The following is a 20,950-nucleotide window of genomic DNA, read 5'->3' as shown; positions in this document are numbered from 1 at the left end:
TAAGTTCGTGGTGGTGTTCATAGACGATATTTTAATATATTCTAAGAATGACGAAGAGCATGCGGAACATCTCAGAACGGTTTTAGAGTTATTGAATGAGAAGAAACTTTTTGCTAAATTGTCGAAGTGTGAGTTTTGGTTGGATGAAGTTAGTTTCCTTGGGCCCGTGGTTTCTAAGAATGGTATTGTTGTTAATCCTATGAAGATAGAAGCAGTGTCTCAGTGGGAAGCTCCGAAATCAGTGTCGGAAATTCGTAGTTTTCCTGGTGTTGCAGGTTACTACCGAAAGTTTATCGAGGGATTTTCGAAGTTGGCATTGCCGCTAACTAAATTGACCAGGAAGGGTCGGGCTTTTATTTGGGATGCAAAATGTGAAGAAGGATTCCAAGAATTGAAGAAGAGATTGACAAGTGCTCCTATCTTGATTTTGCCAAATCCGACAGAATCATTTGTGGTATATTGTGACGCATCATTGATGGGTTTAGGTGGCGTATTAATGCAAAATTAGCAGGTGGTGACTTATGCGTCGAGACAACTCAAAGTGCATGAAAGGAATTATCCAACTCATGATTTAGAGTTAGCAGCTGTGGTTTTTGTTTTGAAGTTGTGGAGGCATTATTTGGATGGTTCGAAATTCGAAGTGTTCAATGATCATAAGAGTTTGAAGTATCTCTTCGATCAGAAAGAGCTTAATATGAGACAGAGTAGGTGGTTGGAATTTATTAAGGATTATGATTTTGGTTTGAATTACCATCCCGGTAAGGCAAACGTTGTTGGTGATGCGTTGAGTAGGAAGTCTTTGCACATGTCTATGCTAATGGTGAAAGAATTGGATTTAATTGAACAATTCAGAGACTTGAGTTTGGTATGCGAAGATACTCCTAATAGTGTTAAATTGGGTATGCTAAAGCTGACTAGTGGTATTCTTGAAGAGATTAGAGAAGGTTAGAAAACTGATGTTGAGTTGATTGATAAGATGACTTTAACTAACCAAGGTAAAGGCGGTGAATTCAGAGTCGACAAGAATGGTATATTGAGGTTTGGCGATCGAGTTTGTGTTCCTGATGTTGTTGCGCTTCGAAAGAATATCCTGGAAGAAGGACACTGTAGTGGATTAAGTATTCATCCTGGTGCTACCAAGATGTATCATGATCTGAAAAAGCTGTTTTGGTGGCATGGAATGAAGAAAGAAATTGTTGAGTTTGTGTACTCTTGTTTGGCGTGTCAGAAGTCGAAAATTGAGCATCAGAAGCCATCTGGGTATATGCAACCGATGTTTATTCCTGAGTGGAAGTGGGATAGCATATCAATGGATTTTGTTTCTGGTTTGCCGAGAACTGTTAAGAATTGTGAAGCTATCTGGGTTGTTGTGGACAGGTTGACAAGGTTTACATATTTTATACCAGTAAGAATGGATTATTCGATGGAGAAGCTAGCTCAATTGTATATTGAGATGATAGTTAGTCTGCATGATATTCCTTCGAGTATCGTGTCTGACAGAGATCCAAGATTTACGGCTTAGTTCTGGGAAGGTTTGAAGAAGGCTTTGGGTACTAATCTGAGATTGAGTTCTGCTTATCATCCGCAGATAGATGGACAACCCGAGAGGATGATTCAATCGTTGGAGGATTTGTTACGTGCTTGTGTGCTAGAAAAAGGAGGTGCTTGGGATAGCTATCTGCCTTTGATTGAGTTTACCTACAACAACAGTTTTCATTCGAGCATTGGTATGGCTCCGTTTGAGGCTTTGTATGGAAGGAGATGTAGAACACCGTTGTGTTGGTACGAATCTGGTGAGAGTGCGGTAATCAGACCAGAAATTGTACAACAAACTACGGAGAAGATAAAGATGATTCAAGAAAAGATGAAAGCTTCTCAGAGTTGTTAGAAAAGTTACCACGACAAGAGGAGAAAGACACTTGAGTTTGAAGAGGGAGACCATGTGTTTATGAGAGTTACTCCTATGACAGGTATTGGTCGGGCTTTGAAGTCAAAGAAATTGACTCCGCGTTTTATTGGACCGTTTTAGATTTCTGAAAGAGTAAGAGAAGTTGCCTATCGCAATGCTTTACCTCCGATGCTTGCGAATTTGCATGATGTATTTAATGTGTCTCAGTTAAGGAAATACATCGCAGATCCGTCTCATGTGATCCAGATAGATGACGTATAGGTGAAAGATAACTTAACCATTGAGACTTTACCTGTGAGAATTGAAGATCGAAAGCTGAAGCAGTTACGTGGTAAAGAGATAGCTTTGGTCAGAGTGGCTTGGGGAGGACCAGTTGATGGGAATGTCACCTGGGAGCTGGAAAGTCAGATGAAGGATTCCTATCCGGAACTTTTTACCTGACGTATGTTTTCGAGGACGAAAACTCTTTTAGTGGGGGAGGGTTGTAACACCCCATGATTATTTCTTATTATTTAATTTAAATGACGATAAATTATTTAATTTGAATAAGTGATATTGTGAGGATTATTGAGAAATATTGGAAAATATAGTTATTGGGCTTGCGTTATGGTTAGTAAGTAGGAGGTGTTAACTTACTAAGCCCACTAACGACAATTATTCTATTTTTCATAAAATAGAAGAAATATTGTGAAAAGAGGGATTGCAGCATTTGGGGAGAAGAGAAAGAACGTGAAACCTAAAGAGCTTTGGAAAGGGGAAGACCGAAGATCAAACCTAAGGTAAGGGGGATTCATTTCGGTTAATGATTATTATGTAATCGATAGTGATAGAATTGTTTAGGATTATTAGTTGGGTCAATTAGATGCATGATGAATGAGTAGGAATATTAGGTTTTGATGAATTGATGAATTGATGAATAGTTTTGATGTTAGATTACCTCTAAAATGTGTTATAATTGTAGTATATTATGTTGCTTGATGATGTTTTGATGTGGGAATTATTATGGTGTGATTGGACTGAAATTGAGAGAGGAAGGATGTCAGAATCGCAGCAAAATTCTGCATAAAATGCAGCATGCGTCAACCTGAGTGTCAGTTGCATCGACACATTCAGGAATTTGCATCGACCTATAGTGTTAGCGTGCGCTTACCCGAGAGTGGTAGGAGTTCTATGCGTCGACCTGAAGGAGGTTATGCGTCGACGCATAACATGCAATTTTTGAAAAATATTCTGAAGGTCATAACTTTTGATCCGTTTGTCCGATTTATGTGCCGTTTTGGGCGTTGTGAAGCTAATTAGATGTTTTACATGATAAAGTGATAAAATGGGCGGTGTCCGACTTTATTTTAAAAACTCGATTAAATTTCTTTGGTGGATTGAAACATTGTATATGTATAAATGTGTTTATATACATGACCATGTGTTTGTGTGATGGTTTGATGATTGTGATTGTATTAATATGTGATTAATATTAATATGACGATTGTGGTGAATATGTACGAATGATTGAATGATGCTTAGACATGTACATGCTTACGATGTTGATGAGATGCGATGAAAATAGACGATGTTAAGCATCGTATAGATGATGATATAAGTATGTGATATGTGTGCATTCATTCATGAATCATTTGCATTTGATGATATATCCCGATGATGAGTGGATTATTTGTAGGACATAATTCCCATTGTGCGGAATTTGTGTCAGTGGACTGTATCTCGATGATGAGTAGATCAGTTGGATGGGTTCAGCCCATGATTTGGTACCACATGCATTAGTGTCAGTTCATTCATATGCATTATAAGATGTTATGGCTTGACTGAATTGTGTTGTGATTGATGAGGTATCTTGGTATGTTGACGAATATGAAGTATTGGAATGATTGTATACATGTAGGTTGAGTGATTAATAATTTCTTGACGTTTTATTGCTTACGACTATATAATACTTGTTAATTGTGAATGAGACTCACCCTTACATGTTGTTTTTTAGATTGAGGAGTAGCGGCTTAGCTGATTTGGTGAAGATAGCTCTTAGAGTTCATCCATGAGTCATGTCGGTCATGCTCTGATTGTAACACTGGGGAACGCTAGTTTAGAGATGAATTACTCTATTTTGATTTTTTTTTTGTTTTAGACTTTGTTTGGATTAATTGCATGGATGATGAATATGCAACGTTATGAATTATAATCCGCTGTGTTGATCATGAATGGTGTTTTATGTTGAATTTTTCCTCGTGTGGCATGACAATTGGCATTGGTGTTTATTTTGGATTAATTGTGATACCCTTGTATTTCATGTTTACTCTGAATTATTCTATTTATTTCTGCGGGGTTTAGAAGGGTGTTACATTCTTTACTTAAAAAAAGAACAATATTGTTTTTAGGCCTAATATAACATGATCACATTTTAGGCCTAATATAACATGATCAAATTTTAGGCCTAATATAATATCATTAAGCTTGCATGCTCTCTTTAAATTTGGATCACATTTTTAGACCTAATTTTATGTCCCTAACAGTCTTTTTAATCTCCTAATAAATCTCAACTAATTATTGTTCCTTGACATGAAAAATCCTTGATTATTTTTAGGTCCAATATATTTTGTTTTCATTATGAATTATATATCTACATATTAACTTATAGTAGGTTAAATTAATGTTTATACGACAATTATAATTTTAAATATTATATATTTTTTAACCATCACTATATTATATTTCTTTATTATTTCTAATGAAGATGTACTTAGATCACTACAAAAAATTAGCTCTGTAGTGACGTGATTTTCATGCCACAGAGTGAAAAATCACGTCACAACACAAAATTAGCGACATGGACATATATGTCGCTTGGGAGTGCGTGAAAACTGAGTTGTGTCATAATTCACACGTCACTAATTAGTGACATGGAAATCACGTCGCAATGTGCTGCACAGATATCAATACCCTTTTTCTGTTGGAACAGACAGGGCACAAAAAAAGCAGGAAGGCACAGAACACAGAGCACTTTTGTGACGTGGAAACCAAGACACTAGGTTGCGACGTGAAAACAATATCACAACCTTTTTGATTTATTTTAAAATGTTGCGACGTGTTAAGCATGTCACAAATTAGTGACATGTATAACACGTCACAAAAGTGAAATTTTTTTTAAAAAAAATCTTATTATTATTATTATTATCATTATTATTATTATAAAAAAGGTTTTATTATTAATATTTTTTATTCGAAATTAATAAATATTAATAAAAATATTTATTTAATTAAAATAATAATAATAAAAAAAATACTAAAATATATTAAATTTATAATATAATAAAAAAATACTAAAATATATTAAATTTATAATATAATAAACAAAATACTAAAATATATTAAATTTATAATATAATAAACAAAATATTACATAAAATTAAATTATCCTACACAATTTCAAATAAAAATAAAAATAAAATTAATCCTAAGGATCTTCTGGATCGGGAAAATTGTCAGGGTTCATATCATCATCATTCTCTTCCTCATTTTCAACCACTCCTACGTTTCCACCAAACGGTTGAATACCACTTCTTTGTTGGAATTGCATAAATAATCGCATTTGCTGTTTGCCTCTTCGCCATTGCCTCTATTTGTCGATGTTGCCCCTCCATTTGGGCTTTTAGCGCCGCCTCACGTTGCACTTGCTCATCCATTTGGGCTTTTAGCGTCGCCTCACGTTGCACTTGCTCATCCATTTGGGCTTTTAGCGCCGCCTCACGTTGCGCTGACTCGCTCAGTAAGGGCCAATTGTCTTATTGTTTCCATTACTTGCGGTGTCAATTGTGCTGGACGTGACGATCCTTCCCCATCTCTAACTCTTTGAAATAAAGTTCTATCCCCACTTCTCAAGTTTCCCGCCAAATTTCCACCACCAAAAAACACCTATTAGGCCCTTTTTCGCAAAGAACTTCATTCCAAATATAAAAATCAACATCTGGATGAAGCGACTCTCCTTCTCTAGGAGTATATTGGGGATTATGGAACAAAAATTGTACAAGCAGTGTTTGATAATCCTCCTACACATAAAATAAAAAAATTATTAAGTATTTAACTTAAATTAAAATATATTAAATAATAAAATGAAAATTAGTTGCCACGTGATTTTTATGCCACAACATCAGATTTGCCACATGAAAATCACGCCGCAATTTTTTTAGTTGCCACGTGAAAATCATGCCACAAGTTTTTTAGTTGCCACGTGAAAATCAAATCACAAAATTGCCATTAAATATAAAAAAATATAATAAAAATTGAATAACTTACCAAAACTTTTCGTGTACGCTCGTCAACAAAATCACCGATTTTTTTGTCCGAGTTTCTTTAACCAGCTCGACCATGAGTGGTTGTCTCCCCAACCTCTTAGCCTAAATAATAAAATTAACTTTAATTAAAAACAAATAATTAATCAAAACATAACTTTAAAAAGTGGTAATAATTACCATGCGTCGAGAATGTTCGTAAGTGCTTATACTTCCAACTACATTAAGGTGACCCCCTTGTACTTACGAATTTCCAGCAGGCCAAATATAATATCTACCGTCAATGATATGAATCTCCCTCGGATCATCCTCCCCCTGAATATTGTCACCATCATACTGATCATCGTCTCCTTCCTGCGCAGTATCATCCCCATCCGGCTCCACATGATCATCCTCACGTGCAGGTATATGTGTGGTAGGTGAGGTGTGTGACCCCCCAGTCTGCTGAAAGGATGGGGATACCTGTGTCGGCTGTGGGGTGTGGGATCTCCCAGTCTGCTGGAAGGTTAGGGGCACCTGTGTGGGATGTGGAGTGCGGGATCCTCCAATTTGCTGGAAGCCTGGGGCACCTGTGTGGTAGGTGGAAAGCTAGGTGGAAAGCTAGTTCCCGCACTCTGCTGGTATGATGAATAACTAGGTCCTCCAGTTTGCTGGAACGGATAACTATGTTCCAAAGGTGGGCTAATAAAAGATGGTGCCCCAGACATAGGATACTCCTGAGAGGAGAGTAATGACATAAGAGGTTGAGTACTGGCCATGGACATGTGATCTAATTGACTCTATGGGGGAGGACAGAATGCTGACTGAGGTGACTGGCATACTATTATCCTTGGGCGTCGGGTCTTCTGACCCTTACCCTTCTCAGATCGGGTTGGCATTTTACCTATTTATTGAGAATACACAATTAATCAAATATATACGTTTACAAAAATATATTCAAACATGTTTCTCATATATATTCATTAACACTATATATTCATTAACACATTCAATAGATGGTTCATTAAGTAAGATTACAAAAAAATACATTCTCATCTAAATACATTCATTATTCTAAATCTACATGCTCTTCATCCATATCATTATCATCATCTGATGTGATATTACCCTCGGACGCAACGCCTTCGTGCTCTCCATCCACATTATCTTCAACCAACAATATAGAAGCATCAACTTCATACCCCTCGATTGTTGTATCAGACAAACTGGTAATTTGCTCAACTGCAATGACATCATTAATTAGTCCAACTTCATCAACTTGGTAAGCAAGATCTTCCACTAGATCGCCAGTTTCAATATGGCCCAATGGTTTTGTTTTTATTACAACACACCACCCTCGCTTACGTGGCACAAATGAAGGATAAGGAACATAATAAACTTGCCTAACAAGATGTGACATTATGAAAGGGTCATACTCTCTGTACCTTTGGTCCATTTGAATCTCAACAGTACCATATGTCGTGTCTATTTTTGTGCCTCTAGTTGGATCATACCATTCGCAATAAAACAAGACAACTTTATTCTCCGAGTCCAAGTAATTGTATACCAACTCGTACATATGTTTAACAAAGCCATAGAAATCATCTTCACCCCCATCTATAACTCCTTTTATAAATACACCACTGTTTTTGGTTTTTTCCCTTCAGTCCAAGTCTCAGTTTGAATTTTATATCCGTTCACGAAGTATGTGTGCCATTCGTTTACGCTTAGAATAGGGCCTTCAGACAAATTTCTCAAGTGGAGTATTTCTGGAGTCGGTGTAACAATGCATGACAAACTCTCCTTGAACCATGTTGGAAATTGTGCATGAATGACACCAGATGTTGATTGTACACCGGTGCTTTAAAAATAGACGTTGTTAAATTCCCTATAAAAAACACACTATAAGTTTCAAGCTAATAATATTTATACACTATAGATAAAATTAAATAGTTGGGTATACTTACTCAAGATATGGTTTAACTTCAACGCAGTTGATCAAGACATGAACATGTGCGGATTGCATTTCTTGTTGGGTCAACCAATGAACACCTTTCTTTCTAGATGGACGACCTGGAAGCCCAAAGACTGACAAGGTGAATTGACTTCTTTCGTTAACATTTACAGGATTCCTTATAATTCTTAGAGTTAACATCAAGTTATTGAAATAGTTACTGCAAAAATGTGATGTCTCCCGATGCAAGTAATGTGAACATATTGATCCTTCAACTCTAGCTTTATTTTTCACTGATCGCTTAGAATCACCCATAAACCTTTCAAATGGATACATCCACCTATAATGAACAGGTCCTCCAAGATAAGCTTCGTATGCAAGATGCACGAGTAGATGTTCCATGGAGTCAAAAAAACAAGGTGGAAATATTTGTTCCAACTTACAGAGAATGACTGGAATATTTTGGTCCAACTTAATGATGTCATCCACTCTTAAAGTTGTAGGCAAGTTGTCTTTCATAGGAGTCGAGTCCAACATCATTTTTGTGAAGAATTCCAAACGCTGATCAGGAACATTCCAATTTTCCTTGGAAGCCAATAATCTCACACATTGATAATTTTGAGTCCGACGACCCCTCAAACAACGGTATATTCATCTCATTCAACAACTGATAAAATCTCTGCGCTTCCTCATTTGGCAACTCTTCCCCATCAAAATCTTCAGGTTGATCATAGGTCACATTCACACCAAAAGCATCCTCAACCATGTCACCGATCAGATTAAAGTTTTCCTCATATTCCTTAGTCGGTCTATTACTTGAAGCATGTGTATTGCTAGTCTCGGGTACGTTCACCGGCAATTTTTCACCATTAGACGTTCAAACCCAATAATTTTTAATGAAACCCCTTCTATGCAAATGACGTGTTACTTCCTCTGGATCACTAATTATACGTCTACATTCACATTTAAGACAAGGACACCTAACCCCCCCCCCCCTTTGCTTCGACAACATTCCTAAACAAATGTCCACTTGATAAACCCATCAACTCCTTCTATGAAATTTGGTTTAAGTGCACGTCTTCTTGGTTCTAATCTATCGTACATCCAACTACGATAGTACAGATAATATTCCATATTACATATTTGTACAATCATCCAATTTCATATGAGTAAATTTTTAACTATTTAATATATGCACAAACAATACATTATATACTATTACATTATATACTACAAATAATAAAATATTTTTTTAAATACAAATACTACAAATAATACATATAATAATGTTATGTGTTTGTTTTAAATACATATTTAATAAAATATTTTTAATACATAACTATTATTTTCTATTTTAAAAAAGCATATAATAAAAATCTAACATATAATACATACTATATATTCTATTTTTTTAAGTTTTATTCTAATATAAAAAAAATGTAATATTTAGTATATACTCAAATAATACATTATATACTAATAATTTTTTAAATAGTCAAAATTTAACAATCTACATTATTAGTCTACATTATATACTAATACATTATATGCTTCAAATAATAAAATATTTTTTAAATACAAATATTACAAATAATACATATAATATTATTATGTGTTTATTTTAAATACATTTAATAAAATATTTTTATTACATAACTATTATTTTTTTATTAAAAACAATTAATAAAAATCTAACATATAATACTATAATATTCTATTTTTGTACCAAAATTTTCTTTTTTACCTTTTAAACATAATAACATACTATATTATAAATATTACATTTTATTTTTTATCAATATATATTATAAATTTTGTTTAACATTAAATTTTTTTCTTACCATTTAAACATATTAAATATTTTATTTTCCATTAACTAATAGATATTTTGTTTTAAAAAATAATAATATAATATAAATTTCGTTTTACTTAATAAAAAATTTAAATATTCAGTTTTAAAAACATATTCAGTTTTAAAAAAAATTAATATAATATAAATTATATTACATATTCTATAATTTCTGTTTTACCTAAAAATAAATTTTACAAAACAAAATACATAATATATATTCTTTTTTAAAAATATAATCTATTTTAAGTATTCTGCTTTAAAAATATAATCTATTTTAAATATAATATACATATTCTATTTAAAATAATATTCTGTTTGAAAATAATAATAATATAATATAAATTATATTAACTAATATTAACTATTTTAAAAAATAAATTTTCGTTTTACCTAATATCAACTTATATTTTGTTTTTAAAAAAATAATAATATAAATTAGATTAACTAATATTAACTATTATTTCGTTTTACCTATTAATAAATTTTACAAAATAAAAAACATAATATTTCAAAACAAACTAATATTAACTATTTTCTATCATTAAATAACATATATTTTGTTGTCTTAATAATATATATATATATATATATATATATATATATATATATATATATATATATATATATATATATATATATATATATATATATATATATATATTTTGTTTTATAAATAAATATATAAACACATATATATTTTTGTTTAAAATTAATTTGTCAAATTTTAAAACAGAAAAATATAATATCTAAAAATCAAGCAACAATCCAAACAATATATCAAAATTAAAATTGCAAAAATACCTCGTCTTCAATCTCCTTCAATCTTTTTTGTCCAATCTTTCTTTAACTCTTTTCAATATTCTTCAATCCTCTTCACTTCAATACTTAAAGAAAAAAAAATTAACAGAAATTAAATATCTAAATTAGTATAAATAATATTTGAAGAAAATAAAACATACAGCTAAAAGAATATTATAAAAGTATCATACCTTTATAGAAATTGTAATGGAAGAAAAAAAGGAAAAGATTAATGGAAGAAGAGGAATAAAGAGAAACGTGAGGGGAGGAAGGAGAGAAACGTGAGCGGAGGAATGAGAGAATTCTGAAACGTGAAGGAGAGAAACGTTTCTGAGTTATGGAAACGTTGAAGAGGGTTTATATAAGATAAACAGCAACGTGGGATTCATGCCAGAACTTACCCATGTGGAACCCACGTCGCAGCATTCAAACGGTCAAAAAGCATAAAGGCATCAGCGACGTGGGAATCACGCCACAACTTTCCCAAGTGAAACCCACGTCGCAACTTTCAAACGGTCAAAAAACATAAAGAAATCAGCGACGTGGGAATCACGTCGCAACATTCAAACGCTCATATGCAATTACTGCTACTCCTGCCATTCCCTGCACCCAGTCAAGTCAAATGCAGAGTTATTTCCCCCTTAAAATGTTGTGACGTGTTATACACGTCACAACTTGAAATTTGTAAATTTCAAGTTTCCCTTCCTATATGTACTTTACAGATTTTTATTTTTTATTTTTCTTTTAGTTATTGCGACGTGGTGTTAACGTCACAACGTGCCTTTTAAAAAATTATTATCTGACTTCCCATGTGATATCTTAGTTTTGATTATTATATTTTAAAAAAGTATAGTGACGTGTTGTCCACGTCGCAACAACAATATTTTTGCCACATGCTTCCCACGTCACAACATCAGGTCGCTGGGGACCCTTTTCCTTGTAGTGGATATTCTTTTTTTTATTATAATTTTTATATTGGTTCATTATCTACCATTTTAAATACGTTAATACAAAATCACAAGTAAATATTATATTAAAAACAAAGATTTTTAATATTTTTTATAAATAATATTTGTAAACAAAAATATTTATTAATTGTAATAGGAAATTACTTTAATGGCTAATGTACTCTCACAATATGTATTTTTTGTTTTGCTTTAGTGAATGAAATAATATACTTTTATCCATAAATCAACTATTATTACATATTATTATTAATATTATTATTATTATATATTAATATTACTGTTATTATATATTATTATTTATAATAAAATATATTTAAAAAATCAAACTCAAAGGGAAGAGATTTAAAAAATAACGTGGAGATTCTATCGTGTGTGGATGCTCTAAAATGGTACTAACATTTATACTCAATATTATTATAATATTTGTTTTAACAAAAAACGTAAGATAATTATGATGTATATAAATCACAACTTTCTTATGTAAGAAACAAATTTGTCATTCTTTTTATTTAATTTATTTTATTATGTATTAAATATTTATAAGAAAGATGGAAAAATGTAAATGTATAATATATGAATTTTATATACATATGATATGTTTGCTAATGTAAATTCATACTATACGATCCAAGACCATGAGTATATTCTTAATCCTTATATAGTTATCTTAAATTTCGTTTTAGTCGTTCTTATCTGAATCAATTATACTATCTCATAAATTTAAACACGTGCCTCGCACGGGTATACACACTAGCTAGTTTTATTAGTAGTTATAAATTCAATCCACAAATTTATAAGCAATCTTTACCAACAAATTTATGATTTTATATGCAACCTTTGTTAACTAATTAATAAATCATCAAATCATCTGCTAGAAGTCCGTCTTCATGCTAACTAGTTAAATATATAATTTTTAAGTTCAATATTACACAAACATCCTATTAAAATATTTTAAAGTGTTAAGTTATATAATTAATTTAAAATTTACGGTCTTATTTGATTGATGGGATATTGTTAGTATAGTATATATTAGCATATTAATTGTACATAGTATATTAGTGTATAGTATACTGTACGCATCAGATTTAAGTCCATCTACCACACGTTTAGGATAGGTCTTATCCACATTTGTATATAAACACCTTGTATCACTTCTATTAAGAAATAATGAAGAATATGCAAATCTTTTCCATAACCGTTTCTCTTAATCTGTTGCTTCCGGTTATTGCGTTCTTCATGGATTCTCATGGTGCATATCTCACCATTAACATGGTATCAGAGCTTCAAAAGCTCTGGTAGCCATCGTTTTGATTTCTGGTAATCTTTTACTCTTATCACTTCGATTGCAATTCTGTTTCTTCTTCTTTCTTTTCCTTTTTTTTTCTCTCGACTCTGCACGATCTTTGTGCTTGCGTTGCTTCTTCTTGCTTGCGATTCGTATACTCTTTCTGGTTCTTTGTTTGATTACATTCGCAAGATTCATATCTTCAATTTCTCTGCAATCGATCCTCTTTCTTCCTTCTTTGATGGCGTTCCAGAGCTTCACCGATTTTGCCACAAATTCTTCCATTCCGTACTACTTACATCCAAATGAAAATCCATCTCTTATCCTTGTTACTCCTCTTCTTGATGATAAAAATTACCATACTTGGGCACGATCTATGCATATCGCCCTTATCTCGAAGAACAAGGAACGGTTCATTGATGGTACACTTCCCAAACCTCCTGTATCAGATGTTCTTTATGCTCCTTGGGTTAGGTGTAACACCATGGTTTTGTCATGGATTCATCGATCTATTTCCGAATCTATTGCGAAATCAATTCTTTGGATCGAAAGCGCGGTTGGAGTGTGGCGAAACTTGCAGATTCGATTCTCGCAAGGTGATATCTTCCGCATTTCTGATATTCAAGAAGACCTTTACAGATTTCGTCAAGGCAATCTTGATGTTTCCAACTATTTCACAAAGATGAAGGTGATGTGGGATGAATTAGAGGCTTACAGGCCTATTGCTGCTTGTGCTTGTGCCATTCCGTGCTCATGTGGTGCTCTTTCCTCCATTCGAAAGTATCGAGAGCAGGACTATGTGATTCGCTTTCTCAAAGGCCTGAATGAAAAATTTGCCCAATCCAAAACTCAGATCATGATGATGAGTCCTCTCCCTGATATTGATAAAACATTTGCTCTTGTTATTCAACAAGAAAGAGAGCTCAACACTAATTCAGCTGTTATTTTGACTGATACCAGCTCCGATGAATCTACAACACTTCTTTTGAATGCAGCAGCTGGCAACAACACTCAAAGACATGGCAATTTCAAAGGCAAAAGCAGTGGCTATGGAGGAGCAAAAGGCGGCAACAGAATGTGCACTCATTGTGGACGCACTAATCACACAGTGGAAACCTGCTTTCAGAAACACGGCTATCCACCAGGTTTTCGAGGTAAGGGAAAGTCTACTCAATCTAACACTCAATCTGTTGCCTCCATTGAAACAGGCCAACCTGCACCAGAACAGAGTTCAACTCAATCTGTTCATGGATTTACTCAAGAGCAATATCTCAGCCTCATGGAATTGATTCAACAGTCTAAAGCCAATCCTAAAGCCAACTATATCACCTCTTCACCCTTTGTCCTCAATTCTCATTCCCTTCTTGATAATGGTAAGCATAATAACTTGTGGATCCTTGATACAGGGGCCACAGATCACATCACATTTGACAAGTCTAATTTCCTTTCCTATAGAAATATCGTGCCTATTCATGTTAGCCTTCCTAATGGTTCACAAGTTATCACATCCATCTCTGGCAGCATTGCTCTATCTCCTTCCCTTATCCTTCACAATGTCTTATACATTCCTAGTTTCAGTGTTAATTTACTCTCTATAGCTAGACTAGCTCAAAGCAATGCGTGTGTTGTCTATTTCACTGACAATTCATGCAAAATTTTGCAGAATCATTCCAAGAAAATGATTGGTACAGCTAGGCTTCAGAGAGGTCTATATGTGCTGGATTCTTCACATCACAGTAATGCATGCCATTCATCCACACAAGATAATCCCTCTCTTTGGCATCTAAGACTAGGCCATATATCTGCTGTAGGTTTACAATATATGTCTAAAAATTTTCCTTTTATACCATTTCATTGTAATAACAAGATTCCATGTGATTCTTGCCATTTTAGCAAGCAAAAGAAACTTTATTTCCCAAATAGCAATACTAAATCTACAGCTCCCTTTGAGGTCTTACATGCTGATTTATGGGGCCCGTTTTCTACTATATCTATGCTAGGGCAGAAATATTTTTTGACACTTATTGATGATTTCAGCCGTTATACTTGGGTTATATTTTTGAAAACCAAAGATCAAGTTAGTCAAAGCATAGTTCAATTTCTGGCCTATATCAAAAACCAATTTAATACTAGCCTAAAATGCTTTAGATCCGATAATGGGTCTGAGTTTCTTACCCTTTCCAATTTGTTCTTGTCCAAAGGAATAGTTCATCAAAAAATTTGTGTATACACTCCTCAACAAAATGGGGTGGTTGAGCGAAAACATCAGCATATCCTTAATGTCGCTAGAGCTCTTTACTTTCATTCTAAATTGCCAATTAATATGTGGAATTTTTGTGTCCAACATGCTGTTCACCTTATTAATAGGCTTGTCACCCCTTTGCTCAATTTCAAATGTCCTTATGATTTGCTGTATAAACAACCTCCTTCCTTGATTCATCTTAAGGTGTTTGGGTGTTTGAGCTATGCTACATCTAATCAACCACATAAAACCAAATTTGACCAAAGAGCTAGAAAAACTGTGTTTCTAGGTTTTAAAGATGGCACAAAAGGATATATTTTGTATGATCTTCAAAGTAATAGCATTTTTGTGTCTAGGCATGTCATTTTTTATGAGACCATATTCCCTTTTAATCCTGTTAAACCGTGTGTTAAACCAAACAAAACCTCCTCTGTTATCCAACCTACTCAGGTCTATACTGATTCTGAATTGTCACATCAATACCCTACCTCTACTGATGTGTCTGCATACCTAGATGAAACCAGCCTTTCTCCTAGTTTCCAACAGCAGTCTACTGATAGTGACACAGCTGTCACAACTCCCCAGCCTGTTATTCCAGGTACAGATTCTCCCCCTTTAAACATCTCTGATCCCTCTTTAACCCCAGGACCATTAGAGTCACCTTTATCCATTGCCTCACCTAATTCACCAGCCCTTTCTAGTCCTAACTCTAACAGTCCTGCTCATGTGTCTCTAGATAACAACTCAAATCAACCCACTGATCTTCCAAGAAGATCTACTCGCATCTCCAATCCCCCCACTTACCTTACAGATTTTCATTGTTATCACACCATGAATGATCAATTACTATCTCAATCCTCCCATTCACAGCTTTACCCTCTTTCCTCTATCCTATCATACGACAAATGTTCCTCCTCATACAAGAACTTTTGTTGTTCCATATCTTCTATTTCTGAACCAAACACCTACAAACAAGCCATTAAACATGACTGTTGGATTGATGCCATGAATACTGAGCTTAAAGCTCTTGCAGAAAATCACACATGGATTGTGGTGGACTTGCCTTCTGGTAAGGTGCCTATTGGTTGTCGTTGGGTATATAAAGTCAAGCACAGGGCAGATGGTTCCATTGAACGTTATAAAGCCAGGTTGGTGGCCAAGGGTTATACTCAGATGGAAGGTATCGATTATTTTGATACTTTTTCGCCTATTGCCAAACTCACCACAGTGAGAGTCCTTTTATCTCTGGCTGCCATAAAAGGCTGGCATTTAGAACAACTTGATGTGAATAATGCGTTTTTACATGTGATTTATCTGAAGAGGTTTATATGACATTGCCTCCTGGCCTATCTGGGTTTGATTCTACTAAGGTCTGTAAATTACAGAAGTCTCTCTATGGCCTTAAGCAAGCCAGTAGACAATGGTATTCAAAACTATCTGGCTTTCTGATTTCTCTTGGATACAAACAGTCTCGGGCTGATTATTCACTGTATGTAAAACATAAGGATTCTAACTTCACAACATTACTTGTATACGTTGATGATGTTGTGTTGGCAGGGAACTCTTTAACAGAAATTACAAAAGTCAAGGCTCTCTTGCATCAACAATTCAAAATCAAGGATCTTGGACAGCTTAGATATTTTTTGGGATTAGAAATTGCTCGGTCTAAGGAAGGCATTTTTCTGAATCAACGAAAATACACGTTGGAGTTGTTACAAGATTCAAAAATCCTTGCAGCCAAGCCCTCACCAGTGCCATTTGATCCCAACACAAAGCTTTCCCTTACTGAAGGTACTTTGTTAGAAGACCCTTCTTCCTACAGAAGATTGATTGGGAGACTTATCTACTTAACTAACTCAAGGCCGGATATCTCGTATGCTGTCCAACACTTAAGTCAATTTATGTCGCAACCTCGTTCTCCACACCTGCAGGCTGCAACTCGTGTGCTTAGGTATCTCAAATCTGTCCCTGCCTCTGGTATATTGTTTTCTGCTTCCAGCCAGTTAAAACTACAGGGTTTTTCTGATTTGGACTGGGCTCGTTGTCCCGACACAAGGAGGTCTATCACTGGTTATTGTGTTTTGTTAGGATCATCCTTGTTGTGCTGGAAATCAAAGAAACAACATACTGTTTCTAGATCATCCACCGAGGCCGAGTATCGTGCTTTGGCATCCCTTACCTGTGAAATCCAATGGCTGCAGTTTTTATTTCGTGATTTCCTTATTGAATTTCATCATCCTGCCTCTGTATTTTGTGATAGCAAATCAGCAATATATCTGGCCCATAATCCTACGTTCCACGAAAGGAGTAAGCATATCGAGATCGATTGCCATGTTGTCCGCGAAAGAATTCAATCTAAACTCATACATTTGCTGCCCATTTCTACTCACGACCAGCTAGCTGATATGTTGACAAAGCCGCTTCATGCTCCAACGCTTAACAAGTCATTGGGCAAGTTGGGACTTTGGAACATCCACAGTCCAACTTGAGGGGGGCTGTTAGTATAGTATATATTAGCATATTAATTGTACATAGTATATTAGTGTATAGTATACTGTACACATCAGATTTAAGTCCATCTACCACACGTTTAGGATAGGTCTTATCCACATTTGTATATAAACACCTTGTATCACTTCTATTAAGAAATAATGAAGAATATGCAAATCTTTTCCATAACCGTTTCTGTTAATCTGTTGCTTCCGGTTATTGCGTTCTTCATGGATTATTAGTAGTTATAAATTCAATCCACAAATTTATAAGCAATCTTTACCAACTAATTTATGATCTTATATGCAACCTTTGTTAACTAATTAATAAATCATCAAATCATCTGCTAGAAGTCCGTCTTCATGCTAACTAGTTAAATATATAATTTTTAAGTTCAATATTACACAAACATCCTATTAAAATATTTTAAAGTGTTAAGTTATATAATTAATTTAAAATTTACGGTCTTATTTGATTGATGGGATATTCGGTGTAAAAATAATTTACAATTTCAATCCACCATCCTTTTGTCATAAATTTTTACCAAGTAAGATGTGTTTAATTCTTTTAATAAGCAAGTGGTATTGAACATACATGTACAATTGGAAAATTCGGAATTTGAACCTCAATGAAGTTGTGTAACTGATTGACATAACAATTGTAAAATGATTTTTACTTAGCTTGTTGAATTAATAATATAAAAAAGAGAATGCTATGTGTACACCGATTTTTCTACACTGTATGATATTTACACCGTAGACATATAATTATTCAGTGCTGCACAAAAACCAAAGCATAAAAAAATTATTAAAAAAACAAAATGTATGTTTAATAGTATTTTTATACGGTGTTAGTGTATCTTCTAGTGTACACTTAGCATTTCTGTATAAAAAATCATTTCACAAAATTATGTTTTCTAGAAAAAAAAGTGTGAAGATGAATCATGAAAAGGCGCAGGAGAGATGTAATTATAAGCATAAGTAAATGAAGAGTTTTGATTGCTTTCTGACCAAGACATCACTACTAGTCATTCTAGGGTATAGGGCACGCTTAATAGCTTCAGCGTTATTATTAGTATAGAAGAAAAGCCGCGCACACATTATCTCATCAAACTCCATCAATCCATGGCTAGAACAAATTCAACCCTCCCCATCAGTTTCTTCAAGATTATTCTTCAAACCAATCTTCAAACTATTGTAACCATTCATTTTAACTTACTGCTACTGTCTACGTTATGTTATATCTGTTTTACTATTTTATTTTATTTTTGAAAAATTCTAGTTCTAATATTAATATTTTTTTGACAGAAAATACCAAATAAATTTACAAGAAATCACGGAGCTGGTCTACCAAATCCAGTGATGATCAAGCCTCCTGATGGCACTAAATGGAAAGTGTTTTGGAAAAATATCAATGGTGAGATTTGGTTTCAAAAAGGTTGGAAATTTTTTACTCAAAATTACTCTCTACAACATGGTTGTTTGGTAGTGTTTAAATATAAAGAAGGAACTTCAGAGTTAGATGTAGTGATACTTGGCCAGAATGGAGTAGAAATTGATTATGATTCTTCATGTAACACTTTCGATGATGAAAATGAAAACCTTGACGATAGTGATGATGAATCAGTTAAGATTTGGAATGCACGGCCTAGTCAGAAGAAGGCTAGACAGAGATCACCTTCGGTATCTCCTAGACCGCATAAGAAAGTTAAAGGTATTATGGGTTTCATTTTCTGTTTTTTGTTTCTAAAGTGTTTTAAAATCTCAACATGATGTTACTTCCAAGAGTGTATTTTTGTTTTATATGCAGGTGGGATTGAGAAGAATAGTCAAAGAACTACATCTTTGAATATTCCAAAGGAATCTAGAGCTCGGGAAGTTGCCGAAGAATTTATCTCAACCAATCCATTTTTCACAATTTTGATCAAGCCTTATAATCTGGTAGCAAGCGGGTTGGTAAGGCCAAACACAACATTTACATTATTGATGCAATGCTATGCATACATGCATGTTATTTATGTTGTGCTTGTATGTACAATGCAGAGTTGGTTGAATTTAAAAGAAATTATTGAGAGTAAGGAGAAGTATGTGAAGGTGCAGATTGGTAAAAGATCATGGAATCTGAAATTGCTCCCTTATTACAGAGATAAAACTAGGGGTCGCTTTTCTGCTGGTTGGTCTAAGTTTGCAAAGGAAAGTGGACTGCAACCCGGAAATGTCTGCGTGTTTGAACTGATAAACAAGGAAGATTTAGTTTTTAAAGTTCATGTTTTCTAAAAGGACTGTTAATGTATCTGTTTGAAGGTGTTATTTTGAGTGATGGTAACTTTAATTAAGTGATACTATTTCCTTTCCATCAAATGGGGGAAGTGAAGTAACCTTCACCATTGGTTGTAACTGTATGGTCCTCTATGACTCATGAATTCCTTATGTTTCTGTCAAATATACGTGTGTGCATTCCCTCTTTCTAATGTGATTATGTGATGCCTCCTTGGTTCAATGAATTTGTTATAAAGGCGCCGGCCGCTTTTTGTTTTGGAGTGAATTTATTTTTAAAATAATCTAGACTATAATATGCGAGAAAAAATAATTACAAAAGTGAGGGTTACAGCTTACCCATTTAATAGAAAAGAAAACTTTTTAAAATAAATGCAAATTCAAAATAAAATAAGAACAAATACCTTTAAATGAAATCATCCCATCTAAAATGGGTTGAACCGATTAATTTTCTGTAATATTTTTTTAGTCCCTTTTATAATGTAAAGTTTTTAGGGTGTTTGGAACTGCAGTGAGTTAGTTAGAAGTGCGTCTCAAGGCAATTTTGCCGTGAAATTATAGAAGTTACAAAATCTAACTTTATGTCGATGTGGTTTCTTTCCGTGATTTTCTTAAATATGTCGTAGTTCCAAACATAGGTTCCGTGTGGTTGACCAATCAATGACACCTTGAACACATAATCTCCCATTTTTTATGACGTGGTTGGTATTAGTTGGTCTAGTTGGCAATTTTGTTTCAATGATATTTTTGTTTATTTGGACATGTCATTAATTTCTAATACATTGTGGTTTAACCCCTCGTCCCCTCCCCTAAATAAAAATTAGGGTTTCCACTATTCGTCCAAACCAATCTTTGAACGAACGCCATTGCAGAACACGAAGACGAAAGATTGAACAACA

At 33.9% G+C, this 20,950-nt stretch overlaps 1 protein-coding gene across 1 annotated transcript; it reads left to right on the top strand.

Annotated features, from left to right (window-relative positions):
• Nucleotides 1-18,883: 18,883 nt before the first annotated feature.
• LOC131656464 (B3 domain-containing transcription factor VRN1-like) lies at nucleotides 18,884-20,292 on the top strand. The gene is made up of 4 exons (XM_058926177.1): nucleotides 18,884-18,971; nucleotides 19,083-19,488; nucleotides 19,585-19,730; nucleotides 19,818-20,292. The coding sequence occupies exons 1-4, from the start codon at nucleotides 18,900-18,902 to the stop codon at nucleotides 20,049-20,051; spliced, it is 858 nt and encodes a 285-aa protein (XP_058782160.1). The 5' UTR covers nucleotides 18,884-18,899; the 3' UTR covers nucleotides 20,052-20,292.
• The last annotated feature ends 658 nt before the right edge of the window (nucleotides 20,293-20,950 follow it).

The sequence above is a fragment of the Vicia villosa genome, linkage group LG3, assembly GCF_029867415.1.
Source record: "Vicia villosa cultivar HV-30 ecotype Madison, WI linkage group LG3, Vvil1.0, whole genome shotgun sequence".
NCBI lineage: Eukaryota > Viridiplantae > Streptophyta > Magnoliopsida > Fabales > Fabaceae > Vicia > Vicia villosa.
Note: the sequence above shows the minus strand (reverse complement) of the source record. Positions and strands in the feature narration are given on the sequence as shown.

Excerpts from the sequence above, each read along its gene's own strand:
- LOC131656464 (XM_058926177.1), top strand. The coding sequence starts at position 18,900 with ATGGCTAGAACAAATTCAACCCTCCCCATCAGTTTCTTCAAGATTATT. Across the intron at positions 19,489-19,584 it reads ACCGCATAAGAAAGTTAAAG|GTGGGATTGAGAAGAATAGT; the intron begins GTATTATGGGTT and ends TTTTATATGCAG. Across the intron at positions 19,731-19,817 it reads ATCTGGTAGCAAGCGGGTTG|AGTTGGTTGAATTTAAAAGA; the intron begins GTAAGGCCAAAC and ends TGTACAATGCAG.